We start from the raw sequence: 22,503 nt of genomic DNA, 5'->3' as shown, positions 1-22,503 counted from the left end.
ATAATAGTTAGGTTAATAGTATAAACTACGCTATGTCCCTATAATATATGTTAATAGTCTTGATTTGCTATTTTTCGAGCAGTGATCACTGCTATACTTTAGTCAGTGGTTCTTTTTTAATAATGGTGTAAATTAACAGTTGTATTAAATTAGTTTTAAAAGAAAAACGCGATCAAACAATTAAATTTAAACCCAACCCAATCCAACCCAATTTTTTCCACAAAGACTAGAAGTCCATAAGAATAGTTTAGCTTTGTGTAAAACTCCCTGCAAATGTCTTCATTGTCTTTTGCGGGTTTATCGAAAGATTCTCTCACTTACACCAAGCGCAAATGATATCTAGGGTCACCTGGAGGACTTTGGATATTCTCGACAAGTAGGTTCTTTTGACTATAACGACAATGTCGTCAGCATCCACCCCGCTATAGTTGCTTCCACTCCCCTGTCAAGAGCAACTCTTTCAAGAGAGATTGTGGTATTACGTTATTGAACGCACCTTCTATATCCAGAAACGCACAAACCAAGATCTTGTACCAACCAAGTTGTGTAGAGTCAATTTTGCTGATTTTTCCGTTTCATAAGCATAGCGACTCAATGGACCAGATACCAGTGGCACCGTACGGATGTATTCCCGTTCCAGAACTTTTTCAAGGGTTTTCTACAGAAATGACGTCAAGCTGATGGACCGAAAGGCATTAAGAGTAGGGACCGTACGGCCCGCTTTAGGTATATAAGATATTCTTACCTTATTAAGAGTCCATTCTGCCGGTACATACTTCCAGGCGGCACTCGCTCTAAAAATTTTTACTAAAATAGGCAACAATAGTGATCTTCCTTGGTGTAACAAAGCAGCAAAGATATTGTCTTCTCCGGGTGATTAACTACTACAAAAAGGTCCAGGCAGGGTGGTCTGATTTAGCTGACGAGCTAAGTCTATCTGTCTCTGCAACCTTAGTGTAAGCTTTTGCGATTCTTTTGTATCCACCGTCTCAATCTTACCTTACCTCAGGTGTCTCTGAGCGTAAAGAAATCTTATTTCTAATTGAGGTACCCTTTTTTCCTTAGGGCAAGTGCAGTTGCCTATTACTGGATTGGGACAAATACACTTGTCAAAGTTTGTTTCGCAAAAGCAATGAAGTATCATCTCACATTTGCACGATGATATATCAAATAATGTGTTTAAACATTTTTCAATAAAATCCTTGTACTTCATTTGTTTCTTACCTTCTTAGCATTTTTTCTGGTAATGTACGTAGCATGTACAAAAAATTAGCTCAATCGGATATCATTTACGCCGCCTACGATTTTTCGTATATCTGTTCAATTTCTATTCAAATTCCTAATCTTTGAATGCGATGCGCGAACGGAAGATATTGTCCGATTTAAACAATTTTCTCTCTGAGTTCGTATTAACGAGTAACAAGTTTTCCGCACTATTACGATTCGATTCGGAATCTTTTCTGTTTTTCAGTCCGGTCTAATATGCAAGTGACGACTTTTCTAGCCACACTTCAATCCATATTTGAGGGGCGCTTAACCGTGCAGGAATAGCCCGCTGTGACATTATTAGCCCCCATCATCAAGCTTCCTGGGGGGCAGGTCACAGCAACATTGAGGGCAATGAGAAGGCCGACAAGCTGGCCAAAGAGGCAGTAAACACGCCCTTCATTAGACCCCAACCTGGTTGTGGACTACAAAAAAGCCACCTAAAACAAATAATCAACAACTGGGAGGTTTCAAAGATAGCCTTACGCTGGAAAAAACTTCCAGGTCACAGACAAGCGGATGTCGGGAACTTTGGACCGGTTTTAGGGCGATGGGCATTGTTAATAGTAAACAGCGTTCTATTCCGGACTTTTTAGCGAGTGTTGATGCTATTAACGACTACTTCCAAACTTCTCAAATAGTTGCTACGGGTGATATGGACACTATTAATTATTATAACTTAAACATAGTACCTGGTGTTACTGAGAAGCTGACATTAACGCTTGCAACTAAAGAAGAGATTTATGACGTACTACTCAATCTCAAATCAAATGCTATTGGTACTGATGGTATTGGTATAAAGATGTTGTTGCTGTGTTGCCCGTTGATTTTGCCTTATATTTGTCATATAATTAACTATTGCATTCAGGGCTCTGTGTTTCCTGACTGTTGGAAAACTGCTCTGATTACGCCAATTCCAAAATCTAGCAATCCCAGCCAATTAAAAGATTTGAGACCGATTAGTATTTTGCCGGTTATATCTAACATTCTGGAAAAAATTATTGCTGACAGGTTGCGAGAGCACTTAGATAAGTTCAATATTCTACCTATGCGGCAATCTGGCTTTCGTAAAGGATACAGCTGTACTGCTGCCCTATTGGATGTGACCGACGACATTGTTCGTGAGATTGATCAGAAAAATGTCACTATTTTAACTTTACTGGATTATTCAAAGGCTTTTGATACCGTTCATCATAAAACTCTTTTATCTATGCTTCATTACACTGGACTTTCTGATGATTCCATTTTGTTTTTCTGTAACTATTTAACTGGTCGTAAGCAAATGGTAGCTCTAATTGGCAACTTCTCTACTGAATGTGCTGTATCGTCTGGAGTTCCTCAGGGATCAGTTCTTGGTCCAATTCTCTATTTAATTTACACTTGCAATTTATATAATGTACTGAGAAGTTGTAAGGCTCACATGTGTGCTGACGATACGCAACTTTACTATTCTTTTAACATCAATGACCTTGCTGATGCACAAAATTGTATAAATTCTGATTTGACAAGATTGGTTGAGGAATCTTCAAAACTTTGCCTTCAATTAAACCCGGATAAATCGTCGGTTATGGTCTTTGGGGGGCGGCGAGCCGTTGGGGAAGTCAAGGCATCTGTGGATCTAAAATTGAATGGCGTTAAGCTAAATATTACTGATGAGCCGCGAAACCTGGGAATCACTATTGATTCTACTCTTAGATTTCGTAAACATGTCGCTTCTCTTCTCCAGCGTGCTTATGCCACGTTAAAGCTACTATATGGCAATAGACAACTGCTTAATCAGCGTCTGAGAGCGCAGCTTTGTGATGCACTGGTGTTAAGCATTTTTAATTATGGGGATGTTCTATATGGCTCCTGTTTAGATGTTGCCGAGTCGTTGCGTGTTCAACGTGTGCAAAATGCATGCTTACGCTTTATATTTGGCATTCGAAAGCGAGAAAAAATATCCCATACCTTAAACTGGGTTGGGTGGTTAAATATGTCTCGGCGTCGTAAATTGCACTCTGCTTGTTTTTATCGAAGAATTATTTTCAATCAAAAGCCTCCCTACTTGTTAAATAAATTGAGATACCGCTCTGACGTGCATAACATCAACATCCGTCGTTGTTCTTCCTTGTCTATACTCCAACATAGATTGCAAATTTTTGAACGATGTTTTTCATATAGTATACCTAATTTGATCAATAGCATTCCTACTGATATTAACAATAAATCTAAGAGTAGTTTTAAATTTTTTTACAAAGCATATCTTCTTCGACAGCAGGGTGATTTAAGATAAACAAGCTTTTGCTTGACGGGATATATATATAGTATGTATAAAACTATCCCTTCTTTCTTATCCTTCCTCTTCTATTTATTTTTCTTTTTCTATTTCTTTTTTTTTCCCTTCTCTATTTCTTTTTCGGCTCCTTCCTTTATTCTTCTTTTACTTTTACTTTTTTCTTACGTTATTGTGTTACTGCATGATCGGATTCTGTTTATATATATTTTCTATATTGATCAAGGGACCGATAAAAAACAATAACACCTGAGTCCATCAGGTGCATTGACTCGGTTTCCTTTGGTAAACCGCTTATTATTTATGATTTAGTACTTCATTTTTTTTTATATAGTAATTCATTTTTTTTTTACTTTTTTTTTACCTGATATTTTCTTTTGTAATTGTAAATTGTACTCTTTTTTTTTTGGTTTCACCAATAAATATATTATTATTATTATTATTACGCTATGAAAACCACGCTAATTTTTTGATTTTCCAATAAGTAGTCAATTTGTCTTTTCCGATCTAGTCTTACTGCCGACCATAACAGTAGTTTTTTGTTTGCTCTTTTTGCCACTAAAGAATGGTTCATTTTTAAATGCTAACGTTCGGTTAGGTAAACATCGGCCAATTCTCACAGCGTTCAAAATATATAGACGCTCTTTTACCGCATACTGACTTATTTAAGTAATAACCCATTTAAGTATAACTTTGTTAATATCATCATGAATATAAGTTTGAAGGGCTTTTCGTTTATTGCCTACGTCAAAATCACTAAGTTTTTTTACAAATTTCTTTTTTTTTTCTCTATTTTCTACCATATGAATTAACGATAGTTTTTCCGTTTCTGCTTCCCATAGTTGTAAATAAATAAGTGAATTCAGAGAACAGGAATCATTAAATCACTGCACTTTGACTCATTTCTAAGTCGATGTAAAGCAGGCACCAACGTTTTTTGTGAATTTTTCTATTATCAGGGTTGATAGTAATGCTCAATCTGATAAATTTGTATAGTAACGTATATTGATCATGTTTAAATTTAAATCTTAACAAACTCATATTTTTATAGGTTTTAGGTAAATTTCCTGTTGCCCAACATATTGTATTCGGTTCGCTGCTTCCAATAAACCCGGCCGAAGCTAACAGTGCCCTCCGAAAAACACGGATGAGTTCAACACCACCGATTTCTCCTGTTAGTTCATTAACAGAGGTTCAAACGGATTCAATGCAAGTTGGTGAAGATTCGGAAACCAAACTTAGAATGGAAGAAGAACATCTTAATTATGAAGAAGAAGAGCAAAGCAAACAAAGTCTATCAGGGGCACAATCCGAAGAAGTTCAGGCAACTACTACTATGTAAAGAAAATAAAAAATTGCGATGTATTATTAATTGCAATGTATGCATGTTTATTTGGTAAAAATGTGCTGCATCTATAATTAACTAATTAGTAATATATAAAAGAAATATTACCAAAAGTACATTGTACTTATAATAAAAAAATGTATAAAGAAACAAAAACAAAAATAAATTAAATCAGTGTTTGTTTAAAGAAAAATTTACTAAAAAAAGAATTGCTGTTATTTCTAAATTATTCGTAAATCCTTCCTTTACATTTACAAGTTGATTTGCATTGATTTCCTAGAGTATGGCAAACAAAATGCGTGTGATTTTTGTAAAGATCATCACAGTTGGAGTAAACATTCGAAAATGGACATCCGTTTGTACATAATTTTTCTTTGCACGAATTTGGACAAATTCCACATGATTTACCGGATTTGTAAGGTAATCCTATTTTTCCTTGTTTGTTCCCGCTGAAAATTATAAAAACATTTTTATAGCATTATGTATTATCTCAAACAGTAAACGAAATGTAAATTAATTATTGTATATATCTTAATTCTTTAGTTACCACGCAATGTTGTTAGTAAGTATTGTAAAATACAACCAATAAAAGTGATGAATTAGAAAACAAAATGTTAATTGTTGGCTAATACATTTTTACATTTGTTGGAGATCTGTTCCTAATGATGTTGAAAATTGACGTTAAAATTTGGGATACTTTATCAAACATTTTTAATTCAGCTATAAATGCAGGAATGTATTAATTTAATGAGCCATTGGAAAAAGAGTAGAAATTCCACTAGAAAGTTCCAGCCAAAAGAGTAGCAGAAAAAACAAAAAACCTTTCATCTCGCCGCATTTTCGCAAATTTTAAACTAATGTTGTAGAGATTCAAATTTGTTTGCGGTTATATCGCTTTAACTGTTGGATACAGATTTAAAAATCCTGTTCAACCGTAGCTGAGTAAGAGGTGACAATTGTACAATGTTCTTTTTTTTTCTATATTGCGCGATTTCCTTACTTTTTTGTCTTTCTTGGAAGTAATGTGCTGTGTAAGTATTTTTGTTTTTAGTAATTCCAGTTGTTATTAACAGCACTCTTAATTTCATGAAAATAACTAATATAATTCTTTTGCTTTCAAATTCGTTACTATACCAGAATAATGACGAATCCGGAATTGCTGTTAAACGCACGTCTTGCTATCTTAATTTTACTTAATTACCGATCAATTTTCTTAATTTACAATGTGTAACACTTATGCAATAAAAAATAGCCTTAAAGTATAAATCGACTCCGTTTGAACAGGTTCGAACACGAACGTTGCGTAGCCGTCTTAACGATGCTAAAAACTAGTTTCTACGAGGAACTATAGAGGAACTATAGCCGTTCCTCGTCGAAACTAGTTTTGCAAAAGGAAGCCAAAGAAGTAAATAAATCAGTCGTAATTTAATATTTACCCATTTTTAATAATTGTGTTATATTTTGATAAAACATTTACGTAATAATAGCAAACTATAGTTTGTTAGAGATGAGTTATGAAAAAGATCAGGAACGATTTGGGAATAATTGGAAGAGGAGGAAAAAGAAAATAGTGTTCAAGATGATTCTAGAGAGGAAGGTGATGTAGTGGAGCGCAAAGAAGGTTCTGAGTCGGACCAAGAACTTCAATCAGAATTGAATACCAGAATTAAAATGCCAATTCAAATGCATATACACGTTCAAATTGATACACGTGGAACAATTCGGCTTGGTATATTTGACCGCGAATCTCCAAATGTCTCTGGTTGTTAATAGCTTTTTATTTTACAACCCTCTACAATGTGAACATTATAAATATTCCAGAATCTTAGGTAAAAGCGAATTCTAAGCATTTTGATACATTGGTCATTTGTGTTATCATTTCGAATGTTATAATTTTATATTATAAGTGTATTTTATTTCAAAAGTATTTTCTGTTACTCATAACATTTATATCACATTGTTATTGCTGTCATTTAAGAATTTTATAATCGGGTAAAGTTATGTTGGTAATTGTGTTGACAGAAGAACGAAAACTGGAAAGTCATAATACCTCGTGTGTTATAATAGTCAGTAATATAATAGTGAGTGATAATAAGAATCATGTAAGTAAGAATCAATTTTATTTTAATTTTATATACAATAAAATATATGTATGTATATAATTATATACATATATGTATATATTATATATATATTAAAAACAACTTTTTTTTGAATAATCCTGACAATATCAGGAAGACAAAAAAAATATTATGGGAAGAAGAAAGTGTTAGCAAAAAAGAAGATTTTGGAAATGAAAGCGATACGGATACACCTGACACTGTAGAAGCTGTGGAGGAGAATTCTGATACGGAACAAGAAGATTCTGAAGACGAAGTTGATTGTTTGTCAATAGAAAGCAATCAGTATTTTTTCTGAAAGGACAAAAAAACGAAATGGAGTATCAATCAACCAGCAAAAAGAATTCGAACAAAGAAGAATAATCTGCTTTGAGAGCCTACATTAGTACATTAGTGGGCGTAGCAACATCGGCACGTACTCTTTTAGAATGTTGGAGCTTTTAGTAACTGATGATATTTTGGAAACAATTGTGAAGTATACGAACCAGTATATTGAGGATATAAAATCGAAATTCCAACGCGATAGAGATGCCAAAATTGTCGATTGGGTTGAATTGAAAGCGTTTATTGGTCTCTTGTTCTTAGCTGGTGTTTTCAAGGCTAATAAACAAAGTTTAGAAGATTTGTGGGATTCTGAAGATGGCGTTGAAAAATTTAGACTGGTGATGCATGAGCTTAACATGATTCAAATTTATCATGAAATGTTTAAGATTCGACGATAAACGTACTTGGGAAAAAAGAAAAAGTACAGACAAGTTAGCTGCAATTCGTGACGTGTTTACAAAGATTGTTCACAACTGCCAAAAATACTACAGTCTGGGAGAAAATGTTACTGTGAATGAGAAGTTAGAAGCATTCAGAGGTAGGTGTGGTTTCAAACAGTGCATAACCAAATAAGCCGAACAAGTACGGAATTAAACTGTATGCTTTGATAGATGCTCAAAAAAATTTGGTTGTATAATCTTGAAATTTATGCTGGTTTGCATCCTGATGGCCCATACCGTGTATCTAACAAACCAACCGATGTCGTTCTTAGATTAGTTCAGCCTATTTTTAATACAGGTAGAAATATTACTGCTGACAACTGGTTCAGTAATTTCGATCTTATCGACAAATTAAAAAATAAAGTCATGTTGGAACTTTAAAAAAAAATAAGCGCGAGATTCCACCACAATTTGTTACCACTAAAGGAAGAGATGTCTGTAGTAGTATGTTTGCGTTCAATAATAACTGTACATTAGTTTGTACTTCTTGCTTCAACGCTTCATGAAGACAATTCAATCGATGCTGCCACAGGTAGTCAACAAAAACCATCAATAATAACGTTCTACAACAGTACAAAAGGAGGTGTGGATACTGCCGATAAATTGTGCGCCTCATATAATGTTGCAAGGAATATAAGACGATGGCCAGCTGTAGTATTCTTTGCCATCCTGAACGTTACGGGCATAAATGCACTGGTAATTTGTTTTGAGAATAATCAAAAATCTATTCGCAGAAAAATGTTCCTCAAAAGGTTTGCACAGGGGTCAGTTTTGCCCCAATTGAAGCGAAGAAGTCAGCAAACTCCGGGAATGCCTAAAGATATGCAAGAAAGATTGAAACGTTTTCAATCTACCGATGGTAACGAGGAAGATACTCAAAACAGAGAACAACATGATGGTGGTGCTGTCAAAAGGAAATGGTGCGAGGACTGTAATTTTCCAGCGAGTAAACGACGATTGACAAAATACGATTGCAAAAATTGTTATAAATTAATATGTTTATCACATATTCAGACAATTTGTCATAGTTGTGCTCAAAGCTTATTACTAAGCCAGCAAATATCTCAAGCATCATCAAATGAGTGATAAACGTTTTCGCTTTCATAGATTCATTTTTGTTTGCTGATCTTTCTGTTTATTGTTATTGTTTTGTTACGATTATCTAAGTTATACTATTAATAAATTATTAATAATGTTTCAATAAATAATAAGAGTAAAAATTTTGATTTATTGAAATAATATTTAGTCAACTTCATTACATAGTAAACACATTGTGATCATTTTGATACATTGCGCCCGATATGATTCTTTTTTGCATTGCGCCCGACGAAAGGTTAAAAAATGCCTGTAAAGTGTTTGTTCATTGTATGACATGATGAAAAAAAAATGTACTACTCGCGTAGCGACATCTAAACAATTCCGAAGTAATCACGGTTTGTCACAATCATAGATGTATACTAATTCTTTATGCAGCCCATAGATGGCAATTGAAGTATGTGCCGTATTTCAATCTGTGGTATGGGGAATCCCCATATAAACACAAATAATCAGATTAGAGGTTATTTGTCTATGGTGTTGGTTAGTGTTGTGTAGGTACGGTGTTTCAATCGGTTAACGACACAATTGTTAGTTTATTGTTGTGAACTGAAGATTGATTTTGCGATGGATATACGGACTTTCTTTAGCAAAAAGCGAAGAGTTGAAGAGGAAATTGACCTCGATGAACCACATTCCTCAAAACAGATGCAAGCACAAGATACAATTGCTACTTCTAATCCTATGGAGTCAGTACAGGTTTGGTGAAACATGTTGGTAGTATTAGCCTTGGTATTCCTTTTAATATTGCACAAATCGGAGAACCGATAAAGCAAGTTATTTTAGACATATATCCCAAACAAAATAATAGGGTTTTTGTAGCGGACTGGTTCAAGCGATATAAATGGTTTTTGTTGCAGTATTCTGTGGAGAAAGATGCTGCGTTTTGCTATCCTTGCCAGCAATTTTTGCCTCATGGTAGCAAACAAACTTCTTACACTTCGACAGGTTTCAAAAACTGGAAAAACGCTACTGATGCAAAAACTGGTTTCCCAAAACTACTTTCGACGAACAAGCATTGGGTTGTAATATGTCACTCAAAATACACTTTCTACTTCGACATCTTTCATCTCGAGTGCTCGTGTGTTGGCAGTATTTTGTTGGATGCTTGCAAGAAACCAGCTTCAAGTCAAATATTCCAGAAAATTTAAACTTTTAGTTTTAAGAAACTCATTTTTAAGTTTAACTGTAAATAAACTCTGAATGAAGTTCTTGCCACAAAAGATATATGACTGCAAAATTTTTTCTACAACTTAGGGAGTCAAAATAAAATAAGAAGTACTAAAAAAGTGCATGTGACAAATTAAAAGTTCATATTTGTCGATCAGTGTAATCTAAGGATTAAAATAAACAGATCTCTATAAGTATAAATTAATTTAAAACGATTACTTACGATGGACAATAATTACACACATAGTTGTAATAGGTAGATTTTCCTGGGAATCCAGAATTTTTGTCGCATTTTGCAAATCCACATCCTACAAATTGACTCGTTGCCCAAACCATTTGCGTGTAATGACCGACCAATTTTAAATTGTTCTTAGTGCTCCCGTAAGTAAAATATTTCTTTTCAGCAAACCATGTTCTCATTGCGAATAACCTAATTATAAAATAAAATTATTTTATTACATATAATTACAAAATTTTATGTTTAATTATGTCATCACAATTATTTTTTTATTGGTGAATATGTTGTCAGTAATTACTATTTAAAGAAGATACAATGCGTGCGGAGCTGGAATTCGAACCAACAAATTGTTTGCCATTTAAAGTTTTTCATTGACATATCAATTGATAATCGGAAATCAATTCAATTTATTTTTAAAATTGATACCCACATATTAATGTTAATTCTGTTAATATATATTTATTTTACCATTGAACTGGATGAGTTGAAACGAAGATATTTTGTCCACAAGCTCCATAATTTTTATCATTTCTTCCTTTAGAATCATCATGAGTTAAAAACATACATTGATTAGCCCAGTTTTGTGCTGATTTTGCGGCTCCTACATGCCATCTCTTAAGAAAAGAATTAAATTAATAATTGAAATTAACTTAATATTTTAGTTAAATTTTATTTACCATTCTTAACATATTCGATGCGGCTGGTTTTACGACAGATCGAAATTTGTTGTGTTTTCTAACGATGTATCTTTGAACGTTTCTTATAACACCTCTTAATATGGTTTGATTATGAAATTTCATGTATTTTATTTCTTAAATAAATAATATTATTTAATAATATCTACAAAAGATGGTAATAATAAGTCGAAAATAAAAGATAAATTTAAATATTTTGTTTTAAAGAATAAAAACTATGCCATTTTGAACTGTGGTGTTTTGACAATAAATTGTTGGTATACATTTTTCTGATATAGTCAAAGAAATAGCAAATCGTTTCATTATTACTTTATAAGTACTTTCTCATTATTACATTCTAAAGTAGTGATTCTGCTTTATTCTTTCTCTACTTAATATAACATTAATGCTGTACGTCTACTACTGTTTATACAGTCCAAATTAAAAAGGCGGTTTTGCTGAAAATTGGATAATAACAATATTCACTTGATTGAGTGTTATTGTTATTGCTATAAAACAGATATTAGTTAAAACGAGTGCGGAACGAAATAAAAGAGACTAGGTAGAGAGGCTGGTAAGAGACTGGAAGGAGAATGTAAAGACTAGAAAGGAAGTAAACAGAAAAAGATTGCTGAAAAGAGACTGGTAATAATAGAAGGAAGACTGAATAGAGATTGAAATGACAAGAAGTAGACTGGGCAGACAGAAATGATACTGGAAAGAGAGCAAGCACTGAAAGACTGGCAATAGAAGAAGAAGGTTGAACGTACACTGGTGAGAAATATAGTTATTGTGCAGAGAGGATGGAAACTGGAAAAGGACTGTAAAAGACAACAAAGGGATTATACATAAAAGAGAAAGACTGAAAAGAGATTAGTAATAGCAGAAAGAGATCGAAAGGAGAATGGAAAGGCAAGAACGAAACTCCTAATAAGAGAATGAGATTGAACAAAAATAAGAAAAAAAAATAAAAGGTCGGAGAGGATTGAAAATAGATCGCTAATAAGTGATAGAGTTTGAACAAAGGATAGAAAGAAACTGAACACAAGCTGGAAAAATAAGAAGTATACTCGGCAGGGAGAAAGCTTAGAGAGAGAAGAGAAAAGCTAGAATCTGCTATTAGAAAAAGAAAGGTAATAGAAGACGATACTGAGAGAGATCGGAAATACTGTGATAGAGATTATAAAGAGAAGAGGAAAATTTACCAGACTAGAGAGGGGTCTGGAAAGTGACTGGCAGTGAAAGAAATAAATTGAACAGATACTTGACGAAAAGGAATAAGACTGCTATAGAAAGAGACTGAATAGAAGCTGGAAAGATAAAAAGAATGCTGAAAAACGAGAAAATGCTTAGAGAAAGAAAAGGAAAGCTGGAAGCTGGAGATTGATTTTAGAAGAGACTAGATACACAACAATGATACAGCCACATGATAAAAATAACTGGTCAACGAAAGTGTTTAACAAAGGATGGAAAGACAAGAAGATGATTGGTAACAGAAGAAGTAGAATGGAAACTGAAGGAAACAAAAAAAAAATAAGTGGCCGGAGAGGACTGAAAAAACTGGTAACAGAAGAAACAGACCGAACAGTGACTATGAAAGAGAGAAAGAAACTGGACAGAGAATATGAAGTGTGGAAAAAGGACCAGGCGCAAAAGACTGGAAGAAGTCTCGAATGTGACTGGTGGTGGAAAGAACAAAATAAACAGATAAGAAGAATGCTAAACAGAAAGGACAACCTTTAAACAACCTCAAAACAAAGGTACACCTTTAGTTCTAAATTCATTAATTTTTTGTACTTAACAACAAACATGGTCGGTAATTATAAATTCTTATATTTTAAGAATTTGTTTCCAATGTTGGCTTCCAAATTCCCGTCAAATATTTCGATGCCCAGGTATTTAAGTTTCATTTTTTGATGTATGATTTTATCATCAGCTATAAGCTTGCCTCAGAACGAGATTGTCATAGATTTTGTTTATGACCTCTTCTATAGCGGTGTAGAAAATGACAAAAGGGCGCGGCAAGATGTATCCATCCAAATACGTAAGGAGCTTAGAAGATATATGTGGAGATATGAAGATATATATAGATATATGAAGATATATAGATATATACAATACTAGAAACATAATATATAAATGACGATGCCATAGTTGCCAAAAAAGTCCAATTCTATGAAAACTACATAGTCAGATAATAAGAGTGGAAAAATCACACGAAGCGGAAACGGTGAACGACAATGGCAGTAGACCGATTATAATATGACAAGGGGAAGGACACTGAAAAAAGGAGGGAGAGAACAGAGAAAAGATACAACTTGGATAGCTTAATTGATGAAAGCACCCAATAACTATACATATAAATCTAGATAAGATGAAAAAGCCGAAAACATGCAATGTAAAAACTATGGACAACACAACTACTTTGGAAAGATGTGGATATACTCAGCAGCCAAAAAAGCTTTGGGTACAAAGAATACCGACAAATTAAGGTACCATATTTGTAGAACGAAGAAATAGAAGATGCAATAAGAGACAAGAGAGAATAATAGAAAATATTCTTGGCATCAAAATCAAAGGAGCATAAACTACTGTACAAACAAGCGCACAGACACAGATTGGGAAGGTTAGAGAAAAAATGTGGGCAAAAAAGTGGTGAATCTTGAAATCCCCAAGATCGAGCAAGACAAGACACCTAAGACCGAAAATGAGACACCTACCTTAAACAGTTACTAACAAAAGATTAACCGAATTTCTTGAAGGAACAAGATAAATAAGAAAGTGTACGTAAAACAATATCTCCAATCAGAATAATCATAAAAAATGTAACGAAAGCCTTACAAAGATACGAAAGCACCGAATTCGGGTAGAGCGTATAAAATGTGGAACAACAAAACTATACCAACAACCGGAAACACTATTCCAGAACTGTGTTAATGGTAAATCAATTGCAAAGGAATGGAATACAGCCGTTATATCCACCATATATAAATGGGGGACAGACAAAACTGTTATAATTGCAGAGGTATAGCAGTGATGGGCACTATATAACGTATATGGTAAGATCCAGGTCAACAAAATAGACCTAGTATACAGAGATATGAAAGCAGAGGAGTAGGAAGGGTTCGGGCTAGAAAATCAACAATAGACAACCTCTTTTGTGTCTCTCACCTTGTGTTTATATACCTAAAACAAGCGTTTAGCAGCACAAACCAAGATAGAGAAGCATCAGTAGAACGAACATCAGTGTGATCATAGTAATGGCAGTAAGAAATTGTTACCAACAAGCAACAGTTAAAATCAAAATTGGACAAGGAGTATAGAATAGATTCCACATCACTAAAGGACTCCAGTAGGAAATGTATCTGAAATAATCGCTAAAACAGTTTCACCAACGTTTGACAGTTTCACACTACGTTTTGCTGACGACCAAATAACTACCGACGGAACACTAGAGTGCACCATAAAGGATAAAAACATAGAAGGCAGAAAAGCGTATAAAACATAATGTTCCATTTAAAAAAACAAAGTTGACAAAAATAAAAATCGATGTGTTTTGGGCTCATGACGATTTCATTAACCGTTATTAAATTAGACAGGGGAGGGGTTACATATGACACGTACTGTATATATAAATCTGGTACTGTAACATCTGGAGATCACCCTCGTTCACTGTTACCAGCATCACATCGTCTGCATAATATTGAATATTTTCTGAATATGTGTCTTCTATTGTTTCATCATGATTTCGATAAGTTGTAAATCTAGTACAGACACCACTCGTTAGACTCAACGGGTTCTATTTAAAACTTTCCATTTCCGTGTAGTAGGATGTCCCGGAATCGTTTTGTATGACTGTCAGCAAACTTACATTTTCCAAATAATGAAACGATAGAGAGTAACAGACTTGGAAAAGTTTACCACTCCTAAATATATTGATAGATAATTATTAAAAAAATCTTTTCATCAGACAATGGTCCCTTGGAGAGGTATCAAACTGTTACCAGCGGCGGAAAGCAATTTAACATAGCCGAAAACTTGCTTTACTTGTTTGTATTGAACTTGTACATAAATTGCTGATGAAAGACGAACTTTGCTTGTCGACAATTTTTACACAGATTATGAATTAACAATCAAATTTTTAAAATTGAAGATGTACAATAAAGGAACTGTACAATACAGCAAAAAAATTATGCCACGTGTTGTAATGTAGTTTTCATTGAATAGAGGTGAAATGATAGCACGAGAAGATGACATGGTATTGTAGCGCTAAAATGAAATAGTATGGAATGATATTAAATAATTGTTCGTGAGACGATCTATTTTTTAAAAAGAAACTATTTTATTTCATACTAATATTTCGATCGTTTATTTCGATCTCCATCAGAGTATAACTAAAATACAAAAGCAACTAAAAATAACAATCTTACAATAAAAGTTAATTACTTACAAATTATGTTTCTTAAGGAAATAACATAAATGAAACCATAAAACGTTTATAAAAATAATTGGAGATGTAAAAAGTTTATGAAAAATAAAACGTGAAAAGTGACAATCATATATTACTTCACAAATAAAATTAATTTACTTTTATTTTTATCTATTTGAAAAAGAAATATTACTCAAATCTTCTGTATCTAACTTGAAATTTACAATATTATTTTCAGCGTTAATATGAAACATTTCAAGGAATAATCTATTGTAATAATTTGATTCCTTGTCCAAAATTATTGTGTTTTCAAAATCAAAAATATGGTTAAAAAGGGAGTCACCCATATTTGGAAGCATACCCGTCACTCACATATAGGTGACGTGGCGACGAACCGAATACGTATAGTTAACACATATTCGGTTGAAAGCGTTATGCAGATGGATAAAACAAAAGACATTAAGTTACGCAAATGACCAAATACAGGCTAGTCGATTATATTCTAAAGATATTTCCACACTATTAGTATCTACTGCGACAACAGAAATGAAGATTTCTATTATGAAACAAATCAAAACGTATTTGCGGAAGTGAACAGATCAAGTTCGATTGAATAGATTAGCTATTTTGTCGATACACACAGATCAACATGTTTGTATAGAAGAGATAGTGCATAATTTTATAAAGAAATCGAGGCGATTAGCTCTTATTTTATAAATTGCTAAAATTATTTAATAGGTTTTTTAGAACTTATAAACAGGGTGGAAAAAAATCATGATTTCTTTATTTTAATCAAAAATTTTTTTCCAATATCTCTCAATTTAGTTTTCGTACTTAACCTTTATTCTTTAACCTTTAACTTTGATCTTTTCACGTAAATACAAACGCATCATTCAGGGTTATTCATGAGGAAGAAAAAATAAAGTGTTTTGGAAGTCTTTCTCTGGTAACCCTATGGAATAATTTCATCTTGTAAAGCGAAATATAATTGTAATGTAACATCATCTGTGACGGATATACTGCGAATATGACAAGTATGAGAAGACATAGACCAGAAGTTTAAGCTTTAGTGGTTCTGTTATAATTTATAGATGCTCAGCTCAGTTTCTAAATTTGCTTTGCAAAGACCTTCAAGTAACTAAAGTCAAAGAGCATGTGATTCAAATTGTGAAATATTTTAGAAACAATCACCTGGCTAAATCTATATGGCTTGTATATGATACCGGCAATCTGTATAATTCAGGTACTCTGTACAATGCCTAGGTAATATTTAAAATACCTGGGGTGTCTAGGCAATGTATGAAATATTATGAAGATTATTGTCTCTTAGATACTTTACCTAGGTAATGTATACAATTCTTAGGGATTACATAGAGTACCTGTTGGTCGACCGGCAATGTATAAAATAAATAGATTTTGGTCTGTATTTATCAATTTTTACTCATAATAAACTTTTGTATAATCTATAAGTTATTGTAGAAAAAAAGGCACCTAGTACATTTCTGTAACTATAGTAAAATCACAATTAAAATACATTAAACTTAAAGTTTTTCTGGGTTAACTAACATACTGTCATTTGCTTATAAGTAATCAAGTAATAAGTATTAAAAACTTAGGAAACAAAATAATTCGGTAAAAACAAGACGTAGATCTACTGCCTTCTCAGAATTGAGTAAGTACAAAAATTCTCTCTCGTCTGTTCTCGCGTTTTACATACATTACCAGCTTCGATATTTTATAGAATACCTAGGCAAAGTATAAAATTAATAATATTTCATATATATTATCTAAACGTTTTAGGTATACTATAAATTACCTAGGTATTGTATAGAATACCGGATTATACAGATTGTCGGTAACATATATACTGATGGAAAAGTTTTAAACAATGTGAGGTGGTACAGTATGGGGGATTGTGTGCAAATACATATAAGTCGAAACTGACCCTACAATATATACCAAATAATATACCAAAAAGTATCTAATATTAATCCCAAACGATCTGCAGAAGATTACTTAAATATCTTAACTCCAATATCCCACGGACTTGACACTTTACAAAAAAGGTGCTTCTCTATGTGATGCTGAAGAAGAGTGAAAGAAATTAGAAAGTTCATTTGATGAAAAATTGGAATAATCATTGTTTCAAATACAAGTTTATCAGAAATTTTAAAACAGGGCTTACCATTTAATTGTTTTTAGTTTAGATATAACTAAAACAAAATATAATTTGACGATGGAAGAGGAAGACTGGATTACTACCACTAATAGTTAAGCTAGAGGCGAAAATAGAACCATTTTCTACAAGGAAGTTGCTACCGCTTTGCAGTGGTGGATTTCACAAAAAAACCAAACTTTAAAACATTTTTTATGTATTGTTTGTTTTTCAGCTTCAATAGAGAGGGGTCTTCACAATATTTGGGCTCTTCCACTCCAATATGTGCAACAAATGAGGAGTGGAAAAAGCCAGAAAATTACACATAAAATGCAACATGTCAATATAATTTGATATAGTGAAACCTCGATATAACGGATCAATACGGGGGACGCAGTGTCCGTTATAGTTCAATAAAATATACAACAACCTAGCGCTGAATAACAAATAAAACTAGACAAACTCTAGCACTAGAACTAACAGTAGACCTAGAAAGTTTCAGGTTTAGCCGTGCGTAGGGTTTGCAATACCGGACCAAAATCTCAATACCGGTATTCGGTATTCAAAATTTTTAAAACCGGAATACCGGTATTACTATAAAAAAGTTTACTCACTAAATTACTATCACTAGATATATCTAATTGTAAGATTTTTTTCCCCTCTGTGGCGTCACCTCTACTAACAACAGGTTAATTCCTACTATATTTTTAGATTAGCAACAAAGCATAAGATACAGAATCTGAGAAGATAATCAAAAAATGGAAAGATATTAGGAATCTGTACAAAGTACCAATAGACTTAAAGGTCTGGATACCATTATTGTTTTGTTGTCTTTCACTTGGTCCAAAGGTTCAACTTCACTGCCGCGTCAAAAAATGAAATTACACCTCATCATCTGAAGCTCTGTGAAATTCTTTCAAATCCCTGCTTTGGAATTTTCTTGAAAGGTGCAGATTCAAAAAAGAAACTTTAACATAATGGCTATTGGTAGTTTCTCAGACTTATCATACTACTGTTATACTTGGTGGTACACTACACGAATCAAACTGACCTGAAACACCATTATGGAGTAAAAACTCCAAAAATAGTTGTATGCAAAGTATTTTATTGTTGGCTAGGTATGACAAATTTATTGAATACGAACATTAAGTTGTCGTCATCAAAGGTAGAGTCTTCGTAGATGGTATTTACACTGATCAAAAAATGTCACTTGAAAAAATAAAGTTAGTACGGATATAATATAGATAACAAATATCTGTTTGGTCAACATCATTTTCCAGCACAGCTTTAAACAAACACGGCCGTTTTCGATCGGTCGCCTCCGGCTAGCACTTTCTTTATGAAACGTCAAAAAATGTCACTTGAAAATGTACACTTAAAACGGACAGAAGATAGATAACAAGCAAGAATCATCTACGTCATTTTCTAGCACAACTTCAAACTAGCACAGCCGTTTTCGAAGACCTCGGCCGTCCCCGGCCATCGAGGGCGCTAAATAAAAATAATACTGAAATACCGGTATTTTGCCATCAATACCGGTTTTTAATACCGGACCAAAATTGTCCGGGATCCCGGTATTGCAAGCTCTAGCCGTGCGTCTGTAGACTCAAGCCTTCTAAATCAAACTAGAATGATTCGGGTTTAGCCGTCTTAACAGTCGTACTTCTAAAGCCAAATGTTTCTAGTTCTAGGTCTAGGGGCACGTCTTCAATTTAGGCGCGTACATATGAATTGGGGAATGGAACAATGGGGTAAGGTGCTCTTCACTGACGAGTCCCGATTTTGTTTCCGATCACCTGATGGTCGAGAACGAGTGTGGAGACGTCGTAATGAAAGGTTTGCGACCTGCACAATTTCGGAAAGGGTACCATGGGTTTCATGGAGGTTCGGTCATGGTATGGCCGGGTATTTCGACGAAAACGCGTACAGCGCTCATCTTTGTTGAAAATGGCACGATAAATGCCCACCGTTATATCCAAGATATTCTGCAAGAAGCTGTCGTGCCCCATTCCCATTTTATTGGTGACGAATTCATGCTAATGCATGACAATGCGCGACCGCACGTAGCTCGTGTGGTTAGCGAATATGTTGATGAGGTGGATATTGAAAGGATGGAGTGGCCAGCGTGTAGCCCGGACCTTAACCCTATCGAACATCTTTGGGGCCAACTTCAGAGACGCATTCATCGTCGTTCTGTCCTACTGGACAACCTTCAGGAGTTACGAATTGCTCTTGAAGAAGAGTTTGCCGCAATTCTTCAGGAATCAATTACGAACCTAATCAGTTCGATGCCGCACGTTATTAATTTTCGATTTGTCTTTGTTTTTGCCGTATACCAGAACTGAGAACAGATGTTTACAATAATTAAGGACGTACGTAATTATGTAAGAATTATCATTTCTAAGAAAATGTAAGTGCTTCTGCAAAACTGTTTCGGGTGCCCAGTTTTTGTTTTCAAGGTCGCCACTTTTAACAAGATTAAAAATTTGTATAGGCTTCTTTGGAAATTTCTGGCCACACCATCACAGAACCACCATCGAAACATTCGCGTTTCATAATTGTATAGTCCACAAATCTTTCATTTCAACGTCTTTACATTCGCTCCCGACCATGATAGTAGACAAAACCAGTACTCATCCCTAAAAAGGACTTTCCTCCATTTGGCAGCCTTCTTGCAGCCAGACCTGCTGCAAGAGACTTGCCTTCCAGCAACTTTTCAGCGAATGGTTCTATGACTTACATCAACAACATGCACCATTTGAAGACGACGCCGAGCTTTTGCAGCTGTCGTTCTACGGTTGCTAAGAACAATAAAACGGTCATCAGCTACTATTGTCACACGTCTTGTTTTCACAGGCGATAGCTTTAATATACTGCATCCTCTTTAATAACAGAGATAATAGAGTGAATAAAAAAACAAAATGCTCAGAAAAGACTGTACTACTGTTTGATTCCATGTAATACCCTCTGCTGTAGCAGCTGCACCCCACAGGGTGTTAAAAATTTCGAGAAAAAAAGTTTTTCTCAATTTTTTCACCCCGTATATGCTCAAATTAAAATCTGAATGAAAATTACTATCGCAGGATTATTACAGAAGAATCAACCTTTCCATCAAAAAAAGAATCATCAAAAGCGAATGCGCGGTTCGCGAGAAAGCCAGCTTTGAAGTTGTAGCTAATTTATAGTGGCCGGTTTTTTTTGCCGGTCATTTTATATTGTTATTGTTCGTCTTAGTCTTTAGTTGCCTGATTTATCGGTTTTTATATAGAGAATATATTTATTTTCATTTTACTTTTGATTCAAATTATTGATTAATATAAAAAAAATACTTGATTTAAATCATTGAATAAAATCGTGTTTTAAATCAAGTGATTTAAATCGGGCGAATCCTGCTTATAAATAAATCGTCTTTCAATTCGTTAAAGTAAGTATTTCAAGAATATAAAACATACAGACACTTTTAGCGACGGTTTACTGTTCAAAATCACGATAGTCTAGTGAACGATAACATAAAAGATAAATTAATGTACAAACCCTTATTTTTGCGATTTCTTGATTTGATACAATATAATATTTGTATTGACTCAAACAGTTGGAAAACGTTTAATTGTAAATATACAGTATGATTCATACAGCCGTGCAGTATATGTATATTAACCACCTTTTTAAATATACTGTATACAATATTTTTTTCATTAATCGCAGTAGACAATATATGTATATACACATATGGCTTAAAAAACTACTCTTAGTAAAGTCATCTTAAACACACAAACTTTGCTTATAATGTAGTATTTAATCGACAATTAAATACCGCCATACCACATAGCATGCAAAATTATCTGTGGTTATGGTACATTCATGTTAAATACTTAACTAATGAATCATTTAAATTGATAAAAATAACTTCATTATTTTCAAAATCAAATTTTAATACGATCCTATTTTTAGTGATTCATCTAAATCCCTAAAACTTTTGAACAGAATCTTTTAATCCTAGAACAATTATCTTTGTATTTCCTGAAATAAGATTTAGGCTTTATTTTGGGACAAGAATTATAGTTTAGTTCTCGAGAATATATATTTTTATAATTTCAACATTTTCTCTCTATTAAAAATGCATTTGTCGTTGCATTGATAGTCAGATTTTCTTAAAATCTTAAATAAAGTTTAAGCTCTAATTTGTTATAAAAGTTTTGTATAAGTTTCAAAATTAAGACCATCATAATTTTTTTAAATTTATTATTACTTTGTGAATCAACTCAACATCTTCAAGAACGCAACATTTTTTTACAGAATCTTTTTAATCCTAAACCATTTATTGTTATATTTCCTGAAATAAGAAAATTAGGCTTTTCTTAGGTGCAAGAATTATTGCTTAGCCCTCGTAAATATGACAGACAATTTTTTAAAATTTAACACTTTTTCTCTATTAAAAACGTATCGTTTATTTTCGACATAAAATTAATGCAAATAAAATTGATTTAAAACTTACTTGATTGATTTGATTCGGATTTCATAAAAGACATTAAAACTAAAATAAAAAATCCAACGCATAAAACTCTTTTAAAAATGTTCATTTTACAGCAAATTTTCGCTCTGCAATACTGTTTCAATTTCCGCTGATACAATCTCCTCCTTTACAGATATTTAACACATGTGACTTTTATAATGCAAATTAAGCGGAACGTTTCGTCATAAACGACCACCTAAGAAGATAAAAAAATGGTAAACTCATTATTTTTTTTCTTATCATCTAAAATTCATCTGAATTTGCATTATGTTTGTATACATACAGTTATTATACCTATTAAGCTAAATTAAATTTACGCACCTGCAACACTTATTTAGAGTAACAAAAAGTGGATTTGTTTTTGGTCACTGCACTTTCAAAAATTTTTTTTTCAAAAATTCTACGAAAGGCCTGACCCGAACTAAACGCGTTCAAGAACGGAACTGAAAACAAGACGCG

At 33.4% G+C, this 22,503-nt stretch overlaps 2 protein-coding genes across 3 annotated transcripts in view; one reads left to right on the top strand and one right to left on the bottom strand.

Annotated features, from left to right (window-relative positions):
• The window catches only part of LOC111413952 (serine/threonine-protein phosphatase 2A activator-like), a 20,705-nt gene extending 15,207 nt beyond the window's left edge, over positions 1 to 5,498 (top strand). Inside the window, exon 4 of the mRNA XM_071196515.1 lies at positions 4,593 to 5,498. Within this exon, the coding sequence (XP_071052616.1) occupies positions 4,593 to 4,883 (291 nt within the window). The 3' untranslated portion in view covers positions 4,884 to 5,498. The remainder of the gene's footprint in view (positions 1 to 4,592) is intronic.
• On the bottom strand, positions 4,905 to 22,503 carry LOC111413953 (serotriflin-like). 2 transcript variants are annotated; one of them, XM_071196516.1, is made up of 6 exons: positions 22,328 to 22,503; positions 22,027 to 22,240; positions 10,951 to 11,084; positions 10,742 to 10,887; positions 10,259 to 10,465; positions 4,905 to 5,335 (listed from the first exon to the last, which is right to left on the bottom strand). In XM_071196516.1, the coding sequence occupies exons 2-6, from the start codon at positions 22,109 to 22,111 to the stop codon at positions 5,113 to 5,115; spliced, it is 795 nt and encodes a 264-aa protein (XP_071052617.1). In that variant the 5' UTR covers positions 22,112 to 22,240; positions 22,328 to 22,503; the 3' UTR covers positions 4,905 to 5,112. The 2 variants fall into 2 exon arrangements, with proteins under 2 accessions (XP_071052617.1, XP_022900868.1); XM_023045100.2 differs by having other exon boundaries at positions 22,366 to 22,503.

The sequence above is a fragment of the Onthophagus taurus genome, chromosome 6 (assembly GCF_036711975.1).
Source record: "Onthophagus taurus isolate NC chromosome 6, IU_Otau_3.0, whole genome shotgun sequence".
NCBI classification, from domain to species: domain Eukaryota; kingdom Metazoa; phylum Arthropoda; class Insecta; order Coleoptera; family Scarabaeidae; genus Onthophagus; species Onthophagus taurus.
This window is presented reverse-complemented; position numbering and strand designations above follow the sequence as displayed.